We start from the raw sequence: 22,943 nt of genomic DNA on the forward strand, positions 1-22,943 counted from the left end.
TACTAAATTTAAAAAAAATACCTATCGACGTGCAGCAGATCAATAAATTTTTTGTTATTTTTCCTAGACTATTTCGTAACGTTAAACAATTCTAGATTGCATCCATAATTTGTCAACTGATTAGCTCAATTTATTTATATACTCAAACTCTTGTTATTATCGAACACCCGTTTTTATATATACATTATATATACATATATCTTATGTTCTTAAGTACCGTTAATTGTAGTCAATATACGTTTATCTTTTATTTGTAAAAACTCTATTGGAAATTGCCTAATTAAACTAATTAAATCTTTAGCTCACACACCACCCACAAATTGTGCTTCAGCATCTCTCTCTGTCTCTCTCTCTCTCTCTCTCTCTCTCTCTCTCTCTCTCTCTGTCTGCCTCTCTCCCTCTCTGCCTTTTTCTCTCTCTGCCTCTATCTATCTTTATCTATCGCTCATTTGTACTTGCGTAGCTCGTTCTTCAAAAGTTTACCTGCATTCTGTCCTCTGGTAAAGCCTAGAGTCTATAAGAGCTAGCGCTCAGCTATGTCTATCTAAAACTGCTAAACATGCATATGCATACGTGTGTAAATATGTATGTAAGCATAAGAATTAATAATTGTCAACGAAAGAAACGGGAAACTATTCGGAACCAAGACAAATGCTGAATACTGAGCACTTTCCATCGACTCTCTCATCACGCATTGCCCAAGCCCATGTTTAGTTAAGTTAATATATTTATATATATCTTTATATATTATACGATTACGAGCACCAAATGTAAATCTCTTTTGTAGCTTAGAGTTTAGTGCACCCTTATGAATTCTCTGCCGCATTGCTGAGTGCCCCCCGCTTTCATGATCTATGTAAATGCTGTGTTGTCTAGTGTTATGCCAGTCACTTGTGCTTCTGCTGCTGCTGCTATTATATACATAACAAACATATAAATAATGTGAGAACTAATTGACTGATAAATCAGCTCAACGCTTGCTGCATGCTCCAACTGAAGTAGTTCTAACCACAACGAAACAGAAACATCACAACACGCATCACCAACAACGCCTACATCAGCATCAGCATCATCATCATCATCATCATAGCATACTCAGCAGACATCACGATATCATCTCACACACACACACACAACTGATCTATAAATAGCGTAACTGTACTTTATCATGCTTACTACACAAACTAACTAAACCAACTCTAACTTACTTATAACTATAAATTGCTAACTTTTATTGCCAAATTGACTAAATATCTCTCTCTGCATTTATTGTATTATATTCTATATACTCCCCCACAACCAAACAAACCAAACAAAAATAATGAAAAACATAAATAAAACCACCATAATTCACCAACACCAAAAAAAAAAAAAAACTGCTCCTGATATCCACAACTATCCACATCAACCAAAAACCTTCCCAACATCGAACATCGAAAACGACGACCCGCAAAAATAAAACTAAAAAAAAAAATAATAATAAAAAATATAAAAAATTCGCATAATTAAAAAACAACTCAAAAATAACGAAAAAAAAACAAAACCAAATATGATATCGTAACAAAATTATCATGAAACCAGGTCGTCGTTAATGCGCTGGTACAAGCTATACCGTCCATCTTCAATGTGCTATTGGTGTGTCTAATATTTTGGCTAATTTTTGCCATAATGGGTGTACAGCTTTTTGCTGGAAAATATTTTAAGGTACGTTCCAATGTTTTTACCAGAACCAAACAAACCAAAAATTCTAAATACCAAATACAAAATAACCAAAAAGCAAATGAAAATATACAAAGCGACGGTCCAAAACTGGTGCAAGGCCTCTCAATGCAGAGCGTGTGCCACTTTTCGACCCGAAATCCAAGCAGCATTTAATTAGCAAGAAAATTCAACAATACAAATTCAAGAAATCACACGATTCTCAATCCGAATTCAAATGGTCTTCAGACTTGACTGTGAAATGCGTATCTTTGCATCTATTTTTCGTAAATAGTTGATCGAAATCGAACTCGAACTCGAAATCCAAATCGAAATCGAAATCGAGAAACAATATTAATACTCGAAATACTCGTACTTATCTAGTTAACTCGCTTGTACACTCGTTCGTACTTATCACTCTTCTTCTGCCTTTATTTTTTGTTGTCGATTAAGTACGAGTATAAGAGAGAGAATGTATTTGTACTTGTGTAGGCATTCAGTTGTAAATATGCTGCTGTACATACTCCGGTGTAATACTTACTTACCCAACTATCAATATATATACATACATATACTACTATATGTATTTTGTACTCTGTACTATATAGTCTGTACTCTGTACTATGTACCAAGTACTGTGTACCATGAACTACTATGTCCTCTGTACTACGTACCTTGTACCGTGCACTCTGTACCTTGTTCTCTGTACCTTGAACTTTGTACCTTGTACTATGTACCTTGTACTCTGTACCTTGTACTTTGTACCTTGTACTCTGTACCTTGTACTTTGTACCTCGTACTCTGTACCTTGTACTCTGTACCTTGTACTCTGTACCTTGTACCTTGTACTCTGTACCTTGTACTCTGTACCTTGTACTCTGTACCTTGTACCTTGTACTCTGTACCTTGTACCTTATGCTCTGTACATTGTGCCTTGTACTCTGCACTTTGTACCAAGTACTCTGTACCTTGTACATTGTACTCTGTACCTTGTACCTTATGCTCTGTACATTGTGCCTTGTACTCTGCACTTTGTACCAAGTACTCTGTACCTTGTACATTGTACTCTGTACCTTGTACCTTATGCTCTGTACATTGTGCCTTGTACTCTGCACTTTGTACCAAGTACTCTGTACCACGTACCATGAACAACTTTGTCCTATATACTAGGTACCATGTACTCTGGACCATGTAACATGTACTCTGTACTTCCGATAATATTGCCCAACTGTATCGCGTCCTAGATAGCATTCCAGTTAGGCACAGAGCATGAATAGTTGCATATCCAAATTATAAATCAAGTACTCAATACACTTAACGCTCAGTTGTATGCGACACACGACTGTTGCTGCACCAATACCAATACAAAAAAAAAAAACAACCAATTAATCATTAATTATGTTTAGTACACTCGTTTAGTACTAGAATTTAGTTTCGCCTCTTGCACAAAATACTCTCTCATAATTTAATCTCAGTTATAGCCAAGTGGCTGCAATCAAATGCTAAAACATATATATATACACCTGTATATATATATACAATGCTAATTAGCTGCTGAAACTACACTCACACACTCACACACACACACAGAGATACACTTGCAACATGCCTTTACAAGTTACTTGTAATAAATTTATTTTTAATTAGCTGTAGCTTAGCCTAAATTATGTTGAATTCCAAAACTGCTTTTACACTGCCCGAAAAGAAGCTGAGAACGTGTTTTCTTTTTTCTATACAGTGAAGCTTACCTATAGGCTCTTTCAGTTATGTAATATATATCTTTCAATTTAGTTAGAAATGAGTCAAAGTTGGTTTTCTTTTAACTAAAACAAAAACTTTTGAAATATATTTAAATATGTAACATTTTATATTCCAAATCAAGAATTTTTTGAACAGAATACAATAAACAACATATTTTATTAATATTTTATATTTTTAGTTTTTTTATAGTTTATTGAAATTTTAAATTAACCTTTTACAAGAAATTGAAGCTGAGTCGGCTTAGCCCTAGCAAGAATTGTATTTCAAGATCAAATTTTATTTTTTAAATATTTTACTTGGAACATTTTCATACGCTCCATAAATATTTAAAAAAAATACTATATTTTCAAATGTTTTGTTTAGAATATTTGATATGACAAATAACATTTTTTTAAATGTATTTAAAGAGCATTTATTTAAAAATATAATAAATAAATATTATATAGAAAATACAAATTATATTTTGTTTCCCATAATCAAATCCTACGACTTATCGTTTTTGCTTATCTGATATATTTGGAAGTTAGTTTTATTTTTGGGCTGTGTAGAAGCAGTTTAAGCTCCATTTGCCAAATGTAACTTTCGCATAACTGAAACTCATTTCTTTTAAAACAAAATCTCAAAAAAAAAAAAAAAAAAAAAAACATTTCCAATGAAAAATACAAAATGATGACAACAACGATGATGATGATGCTGCTGCTGTTGATGACGACGACGATGATGCTGATGATGATGAATGCAGTGCGAAGATTTAAATGGAACAAAGCTCAGCCACGAGATAATACCAAATCGCAACGCATGCGAGAGCGAGAACTACACGTGGGTGAATTCAGCAATGAATTTCGATCATGTAGGTAACGCGTATCTGTGCCTTTTCCAAGTGGCGACCTTTAAAGGCTGGATACAAATAATGAACGATGCAATCGATTCACGAGAGGTAATGTTCTTCAGTTCTTTTCCCTTCCTCTTATTTTACTTGCCTACATATATACATATATACACTAGATATATATCTATCTATATATATATATCTATCCATTTGGTTATGCGCTTTAAAAAGATGAGCTAAACGCAATCCTATACAAAAATATAATAATACTCTCTCTCTATATTTATACATACGAATCTATAAGTATTTAAAGTAATTTTCAATTAATCAACATTTCTATCTATATATTTTTTTCTTCTTTTTTATATGAACTACAACTACAACAACAACAACAACACAATACAACATAACAACTAACTACAACTACTCTGGCCACCCACAACAACAACAACAAACTACACAACAACAACAACAACACTGCCGTATAACACTAAAAATGATCCATTCACAATAACCGCAAAAAAACTTCAACCGATGACAAAATTGCAAAATACAAAAAAAATTCAAAATGCAAAATCAAAATCAAAATCTCTATATCTATATCGCTATCGATATCGATAACCAGGTGGACAAGCAGCCGATTCGTGAAACGAACATCTACATGTATTTATATTTCGTGTTCTTCATCATATTTGGATCATTTTTCACACTCAATCTGTTCATTGGTGTTATCATTGATAATTTTAATGAGCAAAAGAAAAAAGCAGGTGGATCATTAGAAATGTTCATGACAGAAGATCAGAAAAAGTACTATAATGCTATGAAAAAGATGGGCTCTAAAAAACCATTAAAAGCCATTCCAAGACCAAGGGTAAGACAACAAAAAAAAAAATACCAAAAACAAACCAAAAAAATATCAAATAAATACTTCATAAAAAACAAAGCCAACTAATCAAAAAAAATCAAGAAAACAAAACTAATTAACATTAAAAAAAAACAATAACAGAAAAAAATCACAAAAATAACTTATCTGAATTATCGCAAGGAAAAACCTTAAAGAAAATAATGAAAAAATATTTAACTTTTGCAGTGCGAGCTCAACGATCAGACTTTCCATTTCCAACTCTATTTTTGACAAAAACTTTTCGAATTGGACGCACATCCAGTTCAAAATGCTCGGCTCAAATGCTGCACATAAAATGAATATTAAATGATATATCAAATATTTCCACATATATATATATAAATATATATATCTGAAATGAAAACATCAATAATCAAATAAATCAAAAAACGAAAGAAGAAGAATAGTTCGCGATCGCGTCATCTGTGCCAATCGTACTCAATTTGTATATATATATATTATTTTCCTCTATATATATACACACATATATATATATATTTTATGTATATATATATATATATATATACTTTTTTCTATGCGTTAACGAAAACTGAATACAATTATAACAATATTATAAACAAATACCGAACTGGACCGTAACGAACTGACGCCGACGCGACGAATACCCTTGCAAATCTGTTAACACAACTATTCAGCAATATATATCCAATCTCAAATCTCAAATCTCAAATTGATAAAGGCCCTGTTCTCTAGCAATATTTTGTTCAAGTTGAATAAATGGATCTTAAAACAAGCGCAAAGTCGAGTCGCTGGAATAGCTGCCGTAGTGTGTGGCATGCACAACCTGTAGAAGCCACAAGTCACATACACACATATGTGCATACACATGCATATGACTCCTCAGAGTGTGTGTGTGTGTGTGTGTGCAGCTGAAGCAGCTTGTGCATCGATCGATATTGCTGAGAGCACGCTACCGTTGCCATTGAGCGAACTCCTTAAAGTATATACTATGTTCTCGACATACTACTGTTTGTTTCTTAATAATAATACTTAATACTTCATTTCGATAACAATATTTAAGTATTGTGTCCGTTTGGTTGTCTGTACTTAAACATTTTTATGTCTGCCATTTGTAACCTAGACAAACATGAAATTTATGCCAAAATTCAAAAAACAATTCCAAAATTCTATGTATAAAAATGAATAAAAAAAAAAAACAAAAAAACAAAATCAATCTATTTATGTATATATGCTCTCTCTCTATTTCTCTTTATATATTTATAAATATATATTTCTCAATACACTCTCTCTCTCTTTATAAAGGCAATCTAAATGCATGTTTCCTCTACTCTCTTTTTTTGACTAAATATCAATTAAGTGGCACGTGAATCTGAGTCATGTTTTGGGCATGTTGTGTAGCGTTAGAAGACACAAATGAAATTATGTTAGACACAGCTAAGAGGCATGTTCCGATCAGCGATCAACGATCCAAAATTCAAGACTTAACGTCCCCCACCCCGGCCCAACGTACATACATCAAACTATCAGACCACGACAGTAGCAGCACGTTTTATACTAAATATACTCCAAACTGTACTCGAAACACCAAAAAGAACATACTTAATAATCAATTAATCAACTAATCAATTAATCAACTAATCAACTAATCAACTAATCAATTAATCAACTCAAATTATCAATAATCGATAATCAATTGTGAATGCTGTCTGTCCTTAAGATGTAGTGTGAATGACAATGGCTGCTCTCATATTAAGTAACAATTGCTGAATGATAATCAAAGCGCACCGACTCACTGTTACACTCTAACTTTAATCTGTTGCTCTATGTATTAATATGTTCGCACACACACGCAGGCACACCCGCTCGTGTGCGTGTGTGTGTGTGTTCCACGCATACTCTACTGTACATACAGGTGGGCGCGCGCTGATCATGGAAAAAAGATTGCTATTGGCACAGATCTACAACGCTAAATGCAGTTAGGCAACGATAAACGATATATCAAATCTAATCTATAACATATAACTAATACTAATACTAATACTAATACCAATACCAATACTAAAGCTAATACAAAGAAAAGCTAATCATACATTAAATACCAACTAAGTGTGGAGTCGGAGGACTCCGTATTAACTAGTTACATAAGTAGAGCCTATGTCCATGTGCATACATGGTGTTATTACATACATACGTATGTGTGTATGTATGTGTTAGTGTGTATGTGTACACAGCCATATACCTACACACAAGTAATTGCGATCGTGCTTAACTCAAATGTACTTATACCAAACTCTTCTATTTTCTTTTTTTCTTATCTCTCTTCTCTCTACTTTGGGTATCCACGACGTCATCCCAAAAAAAAAATACGAAAAAAAAACAAAAATAATTTATTTATTTTAATTTGATTTTCGATTTTTTTGATTTCGATTTTTGATTCCTCTCTCATTTACAGTGGCGTCCACAAGCAATAGTCTTTGAAATAGTAACCGATAAGAAATTCGACATAATCATTATGTTATTCATTGGTCTAAACATGTTCACCATGACACTCGATCGTTACGATGCGTCGGACACGTACAACGCGGTCCTTGACTATCTCAATGCGATATTCGTAGTTATTTTCAGTTCCGAATGTCTATTAAAAATATTCGCTTTACGATATCACTATTTTATTGAGCCATGGAATTTATTTGATGTAGTAGTTGTCATTTTATCCATCTTAGGTAAGTAAAAATGCCAAAAACATACCAATTTTCTTCTTACAAATACCAACAAAATACCAAAAATGCCAAAAAGCTTAAACAACTAGGCGAAAAAAACCAAAAAAAAAAACCAAACAAAAAATGATTCCAATCTCCAAACCAAAATGTACGAATATCCCCCCAACTCCACATAACCGTACGCTCTTGCTGTATGTGTGTATGTCTCTCTCTCTTTCTCTCTCTCTCTCTCTCTTACCATCTCTGTCTCTCTCTCTCTCTGTATTATTTTGTAACACAGAACGCTCCTTATTCCTCTATCTATATATAAAACATAAACTTTCTAATAATTGTTACTAACTTTGCTGTCGTATTTAAACGTAAAATGCAATTTCCCAACAAATATTCGTTTCAATGTTGATTCGTAATTCGTTATCGTAATTATTATTGTTGTTGTTCTGTTTCCAAGCAAAAACCGAAAACAAAAAAAGTACAAATTTACTAAAAACCAAAATCGTAATCTAATTTATGTGTTGTTGCTCGTTCACATAACCATTTGAGCTCTTTGGCAATTCCTACATGGACCAGACCTGTATACAGTCATGGCAAAAATAATCAGTCCATGTAGATTGGCAAATGTGCTAAATATTGTGTGAAACAAACTAAAGTCGTTGTGCTTAACGTATTCCAAATGATTTGTTAGCTTGTTTTTGTTTTAGTTTAAAGTTGACTTTGCTTTGAGTATAACAGTTAATAGTTGTTGTACCACTGCTTTTAACTGTTATACTAAGGCAAAGTATGTTCCAAATGATTTATTAGCTTGTTTTTTAGTTCGAAGTTGACTTTGCATTGAGTATAACAGTTAATAGCTGTTATACAAATGCTTTAAACTGTTATACCAAGGCAAAGTATGTTCTATATGATTTTTAAGCTTGTTTTATTTCGTTTGATGTTGACTTTGCTTTGAGTATAACAGTAAATAGTTGTTATACAATTGCTCTTAACTGTTATACCTTGGAAAATTATATTAAAAATTATTTGTTAGCTTGTTTTTGTTAGCTTAAAGTTAACTTTGCTAAGAGAGTATAACAGTTAGCAGTTGTTATACCACTGCCTTGAACTGTTATACCAAGGCAAATCCCCATTGCTTTCCGTTCGCCCTTTATAAATGTTGTTGGTTTGTTAAAAATTACATAGTTGATATATTTGTTGTATTTATTTATTCGAAATTTAAATGTGTAAAGATTAAATTGTTGAACTGATTCATGTATTGGTGTCCATATTTGTAATAATAAATTGTTGTTGTAACTGTCGTTAAAAATATATATTGAAATAATTCTATGATATTGCGAGTATTAACAATTACATTACAATTATTGTTTAATCTATTATAATATTACTTAAATCTTTTATTTTACAACTTTTTACTGCCAGCCTCGAGCTCGATCGACTCGATCGACTCGATCGTTTTTATTGCTACAGCTTAACAATCGCGCATACGTAAGCACACACAATCGAAAGCGAAAAGAACAAAATATGACAACAGCCCGGGCCAAGAAATTGGGAATACCTCAAAATGTGTATATTCAATCAAAGCCCCAAAGCCTCCCCCAGTTTTTGTTTACTTTTACTACTTCTTCTACTTCAACTTCTTTTCAATAAATTTTGGTTCGTTTTTGGATAAGCAACTAGGTAGATAACCCATATGGCTATGTGTGTCTGGACCAGACATCCAACAAATAAACTGTACAAAAGATGGCTTAAAATATGCTTTACTACATTAATATCTGCAACAGAGAGCTTCCATTTTATACTACTCCATGTACATAAAAGGGATGCTGTTATCATTTCTGCTGCTGCCTGCCCGTTGAAACTGACTAACGACAAATTCCCAGCCCGTGCGCTAGCCCCGTTTCTCAGCTGCTGACAAAACCCCCGTCCCCCTTTCCCCGAAGTCAGACTCAGACAGGCGATGCCCTGCCAATTACCCTGCATTTAAATATATATAAATCTGTTTTACTTTTCCTTTGATTATGATTTCGTATTCGAAAAAAGAAGAAGAAGACGTCGAAACTCGCTTCGATCTACTCCTAAGTAACCCGGCCGAAGTAAGCAGCCAGCAGGGCTAAGGCTGTTTTTTCCTTTTCTGTATTCATGCTTTGCTTCTTTATGTGACACACGCGCCAAATGTTTTCCAAGCGCACTTTCAATAAGTATTTTAAAACCTGTTTCAATATCAATTTTAATGCCAAACTCTAAAGCAAATGCTTGAAATTTTTTCAAACGCCTTAAAGTATGCTTCATTCTTTGGCTTCGATTGTTCGACCCCGAGTGATATCCTCATAGACGAATATATTAATACACGCTTTAAAAAGACCAAAACAAAACAAAACAAATTTACCAAAAGAAAAAAACTTAAAAAAACTACGCTTTGTAAATGCAAAATGAAAAAAAAAAATCTTTTGATAAAAAAAACGTAACAAATAAGCGAATAGCAAATAACAGCGACTTATCTAAATAAATAATAAACAAAAAATGCTAATCTATATCTACACACACACACACACACACACTCAAAATGGCTTGCACAAAACGCAAAAAAAAAGAAAGAAAAACGCAAATGAAAAGCTATTGATGAATAGAACACGATAAGATTCAATCAGAGTTAGGTGTCAACAGGCATTCCACAACTCTCAACCGATCTGTGCGATTGTCGGTTGCATAACTCTGTCAGCTACTGCCCGGTATAGAAATTTTGACCATTGTCAAACTCCATTCGCCGGCCAGCCAACGCATTGGCCGTGCGCACTGTTTAGCACACATGCGCGTACGACTGCTGCCTTGGCCCCAGCTCCTGGCCGACTCCCAATTTATAGTGTGTAGCATAACTGGTTGGATAACGTGACCCGTTTATGATTTAACTCCGCCTTTTATATGTTATGCGTATTGGCATTCAAGTCGAAAACGTACCCAGCTCGATACGAGCAAATACCGTGGCACTAGCCTGAATCTTCTTAATGGTTTTGGTCCAATCTGCAATGGAGATTATGTACTTTACTATGAACGTAGTAAAACGCATACTATATATTTAGCTAGATCTATATACCTGGTCAACCCGAAGACACCTCAGCAACTCCCGCATCGGGCCAAAGTTGGCAAAAAAAATAATATATATAGACGAAAATCTCATTAGTCTTAACTAGTTTTAGTGCTTATGATTTGACTTAATATGTGTACATATAAACAATATATATTTTTCTATTATTTTTTCTGGTTTTTCACGTTCCCTCCACTCTCTCGCTCTCTATCTGTCTTTCGCTCTCCCGCTCTCTCTTTCGTGAATTCGCTCCCGTTTATTGTTTTTTGTTAATTAGCCTGGCATTTGGCATAACGCATAGGCATTCAAAACTACTCGCTATGCTCTTCTTCTTATTTGACTCCATTTTACTATTTCAACCAATCGCAACAGTTCGTTTGTTCAGCCAGCTTTCAGTTGAGTTGTGTTTAGTGACTGCCCACTGCCCAGCTATCAGTTGTGTGTAGTGCTCCCATTTCCCTCTCGCTCACGCTAGTGCGCATTTCGTATCAACTAGAGAATGAGATGCCAATGAACACATTGTTTCAAAATTTCAATGCAGCTGTGCTGCTCTCGCTCCCTCTCCCTACTTTCTTGCTCTCTCATTCTCGCTCGCCTTCCGCTCTGCCCTAAAGCAAGCGCCATTGGGCGGCAAACGAACTTTTTGCTGATATTTGGCACTCTTAAAATATGCTTCGGATTATCGCTAAAAGTTAATGACGCTCACACATACCACTTACTATATATGTATATGCATACATAAAACTAAATATATGCATATATAAAGCCCGAACCAAATAATGAACAAAGTTAAACAAGAAAAAAACCAACAACAACTCAAAGATCTTATGTCAACGGTATGAAGACATCTCTAAAGACATGCGCCACGAGATGATTTTCGATGCCAACGCCCAACGCCCAACGCCCAACGCCCAACGCCTTCGCCTACGCCCTCGCCTACACCTGCGCATACGCCTGCTGCTGCTTTCAACGCCTCTGCGCTAGCAAAAAAAAAAAAAATACTAAAAAATATTTTTTAAAAAATACTAAAAAATGGATATCCTCTACTAAGTGTTGCTGCTTACTGTTTGCTGTTCAAGTTACAGTTAAAACTTACTTTTACAACTTTCTTTTCGTTTCGTTTCGTTTTTTCTCTCTCTCTCTCTCTTTTGTTTTACTCAACATACTCATGTCTACTATGTATGTATGTATGTAAGTTGTATGTCACTGCTGTATACCCGTACCTAAGAATACGTATATATAAATATCTGTGTGTATCCTATGTTCTTCGTGTTTTCCTTTTCATTTCTGTTTCGTAACGTAACGGTAACTTCTACTAACCCAGATATTGTATATATATATATATATCTTATGATTGTGTTCAAATGAAATGATTTGCACTACGCTTGGCACTATGAAAGTGAATACACTATGCATAGAGATCGTCCAGATATTGATCTAAGATATCTTTATGTATAGTCTATGGAACCTTATATGCTAAATGCTTGCTTCAAGTTTCGATTAATTTGCAAATAGTTAACAAAAAGATTTCTATTCTCTCGCGCTCTCACTTTCGCGAACTCCAAGAGCAGTTCTAACCTCACTCTTTTATGGCAGCGTTGCCATATCTTGTAAAGACTCTAGATTTCTGACTAGCTCAAAGAGTTTCCTCAACTGATTTGCAGCCTAATGCGAAGCTAAATGATCATTTCATCAGACAATTGTACATACTATATCTATGTCTATGTCTATATCTATATCTATATCTATATCTATATGTATTTGTATCTGTATTTGTATTTGTATTTGTATTTGTATATGATTTACTTATTTGTTGTTTGTGTAAGAGTCTTGTGTAAATCAAGCGAACAACTGCGTCCGTGTAATATTCCTAACGCTTTCAATATTTCAGCTATGTAAATTGTTAATATTCTGCTGCCCCGCCCCCCGACCCGCCCCTTCATTTAATTTGTGTTTCTTTTTTTAGTGTCTTGCTTGTGCAATTCTGATTGCGCCGCGCCCCTGAGCCTCCAACACACACAAAGCCCAACGCCCAACGCCCAACGCCCAACCACCCCGACCCGATCACCCCACCGTCCCCGTCCCCGTCCCCGCCGCCACCTCCGCCTGAATCCCCATTCTGAAACGAGCCCTACTCTAGTAACTGACTGCCATCAATAATTCTGAACACTCAATTTCTCAATCGACGCTCGCGCTCCGCAGGTCTTGTACTTAGCGATATTATCGAGAAATACTTCGTGTCGCCCACGCTGCTGCGTGTGGTGCGCGTGGCGAAAGTGGGCCGAGTCCTCCGTCTGGTCAAGGGCGCCAAGGGCATACGAACTCTGCTGTTCGCGCTGGCGATGTCGCTGCCGGCGCTGTTCAACATCTGCCTGCTGCTCTTCCTGGTGATGTTCATCTTTGCGATCTTCGGCATGTCGTTCTTCATGCACGTGAAGGAGAAGAGCGGCATCAACGATGTCTACAACTTCAAGACGTTTGGCCAGAGCATGATATTGCTGTTTCAGGTAAGCGTTTCTGCCACAATTCCGTTAACGGTTTATGTTGTCTATTGTTGTTGTCGTTGGGTGATGTTGCCACGCCCCCACACTAACACACAACCACCAACCACCACCACCAACCACCCAGCATAACCGCCCAGTGCAATGCGAGCGGTCTGGCAGGTCTGGCACCTGGCGTCGCACAGCCTTTGGCAACGCGCAGACAGACGAGCGATCTATCGATCTATCGATCCATCGATCTATCGATTGCGTTCCTTTCGACCTATGTTGCCACTTGCCGTGCGCGCCATTTTGTTTTAGTGGCAACATCACAATGTTGATTCAAGCTGCGGTAGTTGTTGGTAAAAGCTAAATTAGAGCGAGTTTTTTTCTCATTCACAATTTATTCACGTGACTTTTTCGTTCTCTCCCTCTGTCTCTCTCTCACCCTCACCTTCTGCCTCTCCCTCTCTTCAGTTTGGGCTTTCAGCAACTTCTTGAACAGCTGCTTGAGCTCATTTGAAGTTCCATTTTCCATTTTTATTTAGCCCTTTGGTTCTTCCCATTACATAAACTTATTCATTAAACTAATATTAAAAAAAAAAACAAATCTAATTCAGCTCTATCAACAAATACCAAATGAAATTTTGGAATTTCCTCATGACACAATGCAAAAAAAAAACAAAACTTTCGCGCGTTTTTCAACGCCACAAGAAATACAAAAACTACGCTACGCTCTCTTCCTCTCTCTCTGTCTATCACTTACACACACTGTCTCTCTTCCCCCCTCTATCTCTCTCTCTCTCTCTCTCTCTGTCCTTAACTGTTTACAACTCTTTGAGCTTTCGATTTGCTCTGTTCACAAAAAAATTCAAACAAACGAACAAAGCTGCCGCTTGCATTTACCGTTACATTGTTTGGCCATCAAACCGTAATGCGACTCAACTGGCCGCCACACACACACGCACACTCACTCTCTCTCTCTCTCTCTCACACACACACACAGTGTCCAGTGTGAATACATAAGCTCCTATGTATACCTGTCTATGTCTATGTATACGTGTGGCCCAAATCAATTGGCCAACTGCAAGCCAGCTATTCAGTTAAGCGCATTCGAGCCAACCTCAACCACAACCACTACCATTACTTATAACTACTACAACAACAACAACAACTACTACTAACTACAACTACTACAACTACCATATGCCCAACATACCTAACAACTACTTAGTTTTGCTTAACCAAGTGCTCCATTAACCTAACGTTTGACTAATGACTCTTCTTGTTATTGTATCTTCTGTCTTAAACTTTTCTTTCACTGCCCACACACACACACACACACATGAAACACACACGTACGACACGTAACTACAATTTTGACACGATCTACGATCGACCCACTACAACAAACACACTGAACGATCAACGAATACAAACAAAAATACCAAAAAATACCAAAAAAATACCAAAATAAAAACACCATCCAACCGCTCAACTCTGCCGTCCACAAATGCGTTTCGTGCCGCTTCTGAATGCAATTCAATTCAAAACGTATCGTTTATCGATGCTCGATCGATCTATCTCGATCTATCAATCTGTCGATCTGTCGATCTGTCGATCTGTCGATCTATCGATCCATCGATCCATCGATTGCCATTGCATCTTGCGCATACGCTAAACGAGCAGATGTCTACCTCAGCCGGTTGGGATGGTGTACTCGACGCCATTATCAATGAGGAAGCATGCGATCCACCCGACAACGACAAAGGCTATCCGGGCAATTGTGGTTCAGCGACCGTTGGAATAACGTTTCTCCTCTCATATCTAGTTATAAGCTTTTTGATAGTTATTAATATGTACATTGCTGTCATTCTTGAGAACTATAGTCAGGCCACCGAAGACGTGCAGGAGGGTCTAACCGACGACGACTACGATATGTACTATGAGATCTGGCAGCAGTTCGATCCGGAGGGTACACAGTATATACGCTACGATCAGCTTTCAGAGTTCTTAGACGTCCTCGAGCCGCCGCTGCAGATCCACAAGCCGAACAAGTACAAAATCATATCGATGGACATACCCATCTGTCGCGGTGATCTCATGTACTGCGTGGACATACTCGACGCCCTCACCAAAGACTTTTTCGCGCGCAAAGGCAATCCGATCGAGGAGACGGGCGAAATTGGCGAAATTGCGGCACGACCCGACACCGAAGGCTACGAGCCGGTCTCCTCCACGCTGTGGCGCCAGCGCGAGGAGTATTGCGCCCGCCTCATTCAGCACGCATGGCGCAAGCACAAAACGCGCGCCGAAAGCGGCGGCGGCGGCAGCGATCCAGAGGCCAATGGCGATGGCGATGCTGATGCCGATGGCATTGCCGATGCCAGCCATGATCCAGCTGATCCCGATGCCGCAGCCGATGCCCATGCAGATGCCGCCGACGACAATGGCGCTGATGGCACGGCTGACACTGATGATCCCGATGCGGCCGGCGCCAATGGCGGTCATGATCTAGCAGACGCTGATGTAAATAGTCCGAACGATGGCAATGGAAGCGGCAGTCCCGGTGGCCAGAGCGCCGGCAGCGGCGGCAGCGCCGGCCGCCAAACGGCCGTACTTGTTGAGAGCGATGGCTTCGTGACAAAAAACGGCCACAAGGTTGTAATACACTCGCGCTCGCCGAGCATAACATCGCGCACGGCAGATGTCTGAGCCAGGCCTCGCCCCCCCCTCCAAGACGCACGCGACTATTGAGAGCAGCGGCAGCGGCAGCTGGCGACAGCAACAACACTCTAAGTGCCAGCTGCAGCAGCTACAACAACAGCAACAGCAGCAGCAGCAGCAGCAGCAGCAACAGCAGCAACAACAGTGAGCAAACAGGTACAGCAACAACAACAGCGAAACAAGCATAATTTTCTGCTATAGATTAACAACAACAACAACAACAATGGGAAAACATACAAATTGTAATAAAGTACAACAACAGCAACAACAACAACAAACAACAACAACAACAAACAACGACAGCAGCAAGTGTCTAAAAATTTAAGTTAACTCAGTTTCAAATATGATACAAATGAAAAAGCACAACACCAACAACAAACAAACAACAACAAACAAACAACAATCATACTTAAGCTAAAGAGAAATGTTGAGCATATTAAGAAAATATTTTAAATTTGTAAGCAGGCTCGTAGTTACCTTCAAAGCACACACACACACAACATACAACATACAACATGCAACATGCAACATGCAACATGCAACAACAACAATTCACAATTGGCCTACCTGAAGAATTAAGCCTAAATGTTCTATTTATATACGAATCAAACATGAATCCATTTCCTACGAAATCGAGTACGAGTACAATCTAGCAAACAGCCAATACAACACCAACAACACCAACAACAACAACAACAACAACAAACAAACACACAATAAATGAAATAAACAAATTAATAAATAAAAAAAAACTGAATTCGATTCTTCAAATTCTAAATCTACATTCTAAAACAAATGAAGCCTTAAATATTTTAATTTGCATAAAAAATAAATTAAAATAAAAGAAAACAAAAAACAAAAAATAAATCACATAATCAAATATAGGATATATATATACAACAAATGTAAAATAACTAAAAAAATAAAGTAAACAAAAAAAAACAGTGCAAAATGAAAACTAAATAACAACAAATGCATAAACTCCACACACACACACACACACACACGCACACATATGCATACAAATAAATGAAGAAGAAGAAACTGATTCGAAAACACCAATTGCATGGATTAAATAGTATTTTGTATTGTATATTTAAAAGAAGTTTATAAAAAACATCTTGAAAACAAAAAAACCGTCTGAACTGCCATCAAAAGCAATACAAACTAAGAATTGAAGAAACACACTCACACACACACACACACGCACTCACACACACACACACAGGCACACACATACATATGTACTGGTATAAATCTACATTGGAACCATTGAGCAATGCTGTAGCGCGAGCATTCAATGTTTATGCCATGAATTTCGTGTTCTCATTCAATTTGACTAAGCGCAGCAAAATTTGCAACGGAAACATATTTAAAAGCAACAAGTTTAAAGCATACACAGACAACACACACACACACACAGTGCCAGACACAACTGTAATTCACTAAGACACACACACAGCAGTCAGATGCTCATCACTGAGCGCTTCAGCTGTGCTGCGGCAACTGTGCTTCACTAACACACACACACATACACACACACGACTATACCGTGAGACATTGTCATTGGAGTTGGGGCGCATTGAGCTAAACGAATATGGAACCAAAAATACCACACATAACTAACTAAACGAAACGGCTAAGGAAATGAAAAACGAAGCAGCAGCAGAAAGAGAACAAAAAGTAAACATTAACCTGAACATTCAACTTGGTAGAAACTTAAACAACAACAAAAACTGTGCCGCAAGTGTGAAAGACTAAAAAAACGAACAAGAAGTGGAAGAAGAAAACTGTGAAGAACTTAAAGAAAACAAACAAAGTGAACATAAAATGAATAGAAAAAGAAACAAACCTCAAACTATAAAAGAAAACGAAAAGAAAAAGAAAAAGCGAGCAAAGCACACACACAGCAAGAAAGAAGCAGCAGACAAAAGAGAAAAGCAAACAAAGTACAAACAATGTGCATATGTGTGCGTGTGTGTGTGTGTGTGTGAGTGAGTGAGTGAGTGTGTGAGTGTGTGAGTGTGAGTATGAGTAGAAAAGGAGCACAAAGAGTGTACAATAAGAGTAAAGTTTTATTTGTTGAATGATGATGTTGACGATGATGAAGATGATGGTGGTAATGATGATGATGATCATGTGCTCTGCTTTAGAGTCATTCAGCTTTAACAATACATAACTCTAGCAGCAGCAACAATAACAAAGCAGCAAGAAATTCGACGAATGCGAAAGAAGAAAACAAAAACTTAATTGAGAAGAAAAACGAAACTAAAGAGAAAAAGGAGCGAGAAAAATAATAAAAAATATCTAAAAAATTATATATATATACGAAGAAAAGAAAATATATATATATAAATTTATTAAGTCTATAAATAGCAAATACAATTAAAAAAAAAAAACAAGAAAAAAAACAAAAACAAAAGCAGATTTAAAGCTTGAAAGCAAAAGAAAAAAGAAAAAGAAAATTAAAAAAATATATATTGCCTACTTTTCAGCTGGAGTTAGCATTTCGCATTTCGCATTCGCCTACTGCGTTCTATTCCGTTTCGTTTCGTTTCGTTTCAGTTGGCTTCGTATCGCTTCGTTCAAAGCTTAGCTCTGTAATCTGTACGAAATTGCATTTTGTTGACATGTATATATATATTTATATATATATATATGTTTTGTTCAGATTTTCATTTCGATCTTTTCACTTTTTGATTAGCAAAAGCGATTTAATTATAGTTAGAACGCAACTAGCTAAGGATTAACTAAATACTAATTGACAACTAACTTGATAACTATCTATATAACAACAACCACAATGGGAGGTTCCATTGCGCACTAACACACATGCAAATTCACACACACACACACACACACACACACTTGCTTTGCTATTGCTTCAAAATTGGACTAGAAATTGAAAATGTAAATTGCATTTTTACATTAGACACACGAGTCTGTATGAAACATGCTCTCAGTCTATCGCACACACACACACTCACACACATGTGCTTTAAACACACTGCCTTGCTCTACATATATATGAAATACGAACTCTGTGTAGAAATTGTTCACATTTACAGCATACATAAGTACATATGTATGTACATCAACACCCCCCACACACACACATACACACACACGTACACATACACACACACGTACACATACACATACTCGTACACACTTGCATACCATATCGAAATTGTATAACAACAACTTTTTGAGTACCAATTTAGCAACAATTTTCAACGCAAACCGAACCAAAAGCGAAAAAAAAACATCAGCATTGAGCTCCCAATAGTCTTTTATGCTTACTGCAAGACATTTTTGCTTTATAATTTTAAGTTTTTTTATTTTTTGGTAGTTTTGATTGTCATTGGCTTAGCTTTCGGCAGCTTGGCTTCTTTTTCGAACTCGAATTGGACTTGCAACGGCGTATAACAGTTGCAGCTGCAGTCGCACTTTGTGGCTCTGGCCGAACGAATTGGAGTAACAAATCACAGCTATAATATTATATGGGGACCAGTTTAAGCGTTGCCTTTGTAAAACAAACTTTAAAAGAAAAAAAACAACAACAACAAAAAGCAAAACAACAACAGAATCAAACGCAGCCAAGTCCAAGTATTTTAACATTTATCGATTGCTTTGGTTATCGAAGTTGATTGGTTCGGAATCGACTGATTCCAGCCGCTGCTCGATCTTTCGTCGTCCACTTCGTTTCTCCCAGCTGCCAAGCGCCTTTTGATTTATACTCCTGCCACCTAACGGGGCCTTGACTTATTCCCAATTGCCGTTATTCGACTAACCAACGCTTGCCAATTGCCAATTGCCAATTTGACTAGCTTCATGACTATCAACATTTTGTTGGCTGTTTGACAAATAATACAACAACAACAAGAACAACAAAAGCAAATCCACGAGGAATATAAAATCCATTTAATAATTATTATAAAAGAGGAACGAACACATGCTACAAAAAATTAACCGAAAATGCTACTAAAAAACATAAATAACAGAAAATTAAGTTTGAAATTCCGTACAAAATGCATAAGTTTAACAAAAACAAAAAAAAAGACAATATATATATATATATCAATATGTATATATATATACTGAGTGCACTGTTATAAATGAGGGGCGGGGCGAGATTAAATAAAAAACAAAAGCGAAAAAAAAAACAAAAACTGAATAAAAACAAGAATTTTATTCCACACGAAGGCGTCTATCAAGAGCGTACGAAAAACAAAAGCAAAAACAAAAACAAACTATGAAACAATTAAAGCTTACGCGATTTAAGAACAACAAAAATGCGACTAAATACTAAAAAGTTGAACAAAATCAAATCAAATAAAATAAAAGTAATAAAAATGAAAAAAAAAAATAAAAGAAATTTGTACAATTGAAATAATTGAATCATGAATAATAAACTTAAGTACTTAATGAATACAAATAAATTAATAATCGAATAAACAACCAAAAAATATATTTCATATTTTAGCATAAATATTTTTTGTGCCGAGGTTACGTTCGAAGCAACACGCGCATCATTGCCATTAGACAGAATAAAGTTATATACACACACACATATATATACACATATATATATATACATATATATATATATATATATATATATATATATATATATATATATATATACATATATATATATACATATATACATATATATATATATATATATATATATATATATATATATATATATATATATATATATATATATATACATAAATGAATATGCCTATTTATAAACCAAATTACATATTGCATATTTTGTGCTGCTGAATGAGGTCACAACGCAACAAAACAAAATAAAAAACACAAAATAATAATAATAATATTCGAATTAACTTAGAGAGAGAGCAATAAATGTCGGACGCATTGACATTTGCATGTAAGCATGACTAACAGTTTGCGCCAGCTCTGTGCACTTGCTAACTGTGTGTGCGCGCCTGCATGACACAGGCTCACTGGCACAACACTTGGCCACAGGCAACGGCCAACTGCCGCACACTGCTGGCCCAAATTATGTGCAATTCTACAGCAAGGCAAACAAAAATACAAAAAAAAAATTCAGAAAAAACCAAAAAAAAATAAAAAAAAATATATAAAAAAAACAACAAGAACAACAAAGAAACCCAGAAACCAAGAAACTTTTTTTTAGGTACACTTAAATCAAAGCGTGGAATATTATATTAGTTAATTAAAAAATAAATGCTTTTTTGTCAAATCACTATAGAAAAATTAAATGAAGAACAACTTTAGCTTTATACTCGTACATTTACATTTGTAATATATTACATAAGTCTAGTTAATTACATAAAATACAAATAAAACAACAATATAAGAATGAAAATCAAACGAAGCATAGCAAATTAATTCAAAGGAAATAAAAAAATAATAAAAACAAAAAAAAACAGAAATGTAAAAAAAAAATAAGAAACATTTATGTGTAATGCAGCCAGTTAATATGCATAGCTAAAAACAAATAATGAAACTAAAGTCAACTAAATTAAAAGGAAAACAAAAACTGCAATTAGATATTCAATATATAAAATTTTTACATTTCTTCATCAAATTTTTTGTTGTTAAATTTGTATAATTGTTATTTAGTTTAATTGAAATATACTTTTTGTTGCACACACACACATACACACACTGACAGACACACGATTGCCAGCAGCCATTTGCCCAATTGCCAAGCTTTTTTAAGTACAGTTGAGTCAAAAACAACTAAAGCTATAAAGAAAAACCAAACCAAAACAAAACAAAACACTCAATTATGAAAGTTGCCATCCAGCGAAATATTTGCAATTTACACACACCCACACACACACACACACACTTTCATCAATACAAAAAAAAAACAGACTGAAAAAGATACTAAACAAAATGTTTAAAATTTATATGCAAAAATATATATATAAAAAAGCATAAGAAGAAGACGAAGCAGATATAAAACAAAATTGCAACAAGCGAGAATGCAACAAGCTGCTAACACATACATAGACCTACCCACACCCACACACACAGTTACCTAGCAGCAACAGCAGCAGCAGCAGCAATGGAAAGTTTATTACAAATAATAATAAAAAGAATTAATAAATAGCGCCACAAAAAAAAGAAGCTTGTATAGAAATAACAAATGGAAAAAACAAAAAACAAAAAAAATTATATATATATATATATATATAGTATATATATATGTATATGAGATAAACGAAAAACAATAAGAAAAATGTATTTATATTTATACACTGCAAGCAAAAAAGAGTAACTTAAATATATATATATATGTGTGTATATGTATACATACATACATACATGCATGTAACAAATTCTTTTCTGAACACCAAAAATAAAGAAGAAGCAGAAGAGAAGAGAGTTAGCTACAGGCACCGTTAGCATATTTTTTTTATATACAATTTAAGCAAAAAGTAAATGAAGTAAATAAATTATTAGTGAGAAACAACTGAACGTCTTTGTAAAGACTTTATATATGCCTGCCATATGCCTACATCTGCCTACAGCTGTCTGACTCTACTGGAACACACAACTTATGTTCACTCTCTCTCACTCTATCTCACACTATCTCTCTTTCTCTCTCTCTCTCTATCTATCTCTCTCTCTCTTTCGCTTGAGCAGACACACACAAAAACAAAGAGAGAGATACGCCTGCGGTTACAATACTCAATTGAAGGGCATATTAGGATAAAACGTTTTGAGAAGCGTATAGAGAGGTCGCCAGCATGCATAG

At 35.6% G+C, this 22,943-nt stretch overlaps 1 protein-coding gene and 1 long non-coding RNA gene across 51 annotated transcripts in view; one reads left to right on the top strand and one right to left on the bottom strand.

Annotated features, from left to right (window-relative positions):
* LOC111596842 (sodium channel protein para) overlaps window positions 1-16,273 on the top strand; it is a 70,254-nt gene extending 53,981 nt beyond the window's left edge. For 29 of the 50 annotated variants that reach the window (XM_023311219.2, XM_023311244.2, XM_023311234.2 and 26 more), the window contains 6 exons: window positions 1,582-1,704; window positions 4,202-4,396; window positions 4,914-5,159; window positions 7,627-7,897; window positions 13,173-13,477; window positions 15,140-16,165. In XM_023311219.2, coding sequence (XP_023166987.2) covers window positions 1,582-1,704; window positions 4,202-4,396; window positions 4,914-5,159; window positions 7,627-7,897; window positions 13,173-13,477; window positions 15,140-16,165 — 2,166 coding nt within the window. Of the gene's footprint in view, window positions 1-1,581; window positions 1,705-4,201; window positions 4,397-4,913; window positions 5,160-7,626; window positions 7,898-13,172; window positions 13,478-15,139 lie in introns of all 50 variants that reach the window. The other 21 variants (XM_023311217.2, XM_023311226.2, XM_023311215.2 and 18 more) reach the window with 1 other exon arrangement.
* LOC115483079 lies at window positions 9,197-20,511 on the bottom strand. Its single transcript, XR_003944229.1, has 3 exons — window positions 19,157-20,511; window positions 14,837-14,839; window positions 9,197-10,445 (listed from the first exon to the last, which is right to left on the bottom strand). It is a non-coding gene; the product is annotated as an uncharacterized LOC115483079 (long non-coding RNA).
* Between the last annotated feature and the right edge of the window lie 2,432 nt (window positions 20,512-22,943).

This window comes from Drosophila hydei, unplaced genomic scaffold, assembly GCF_003285905.1.
Source record: "Drosophila hydei strain 15085-1641.00,03,60 unplaced genomic scaffold, DhydRS2 tig00000339-arrow-arrow-pilon, whole genome shotgun sequence".
Lineage (NCBI taxonomy): Eukaryota > Metazoa > Arthropoda > Insecta > Diptera > Drosophilidae > Drosophila > Drosophila hydei.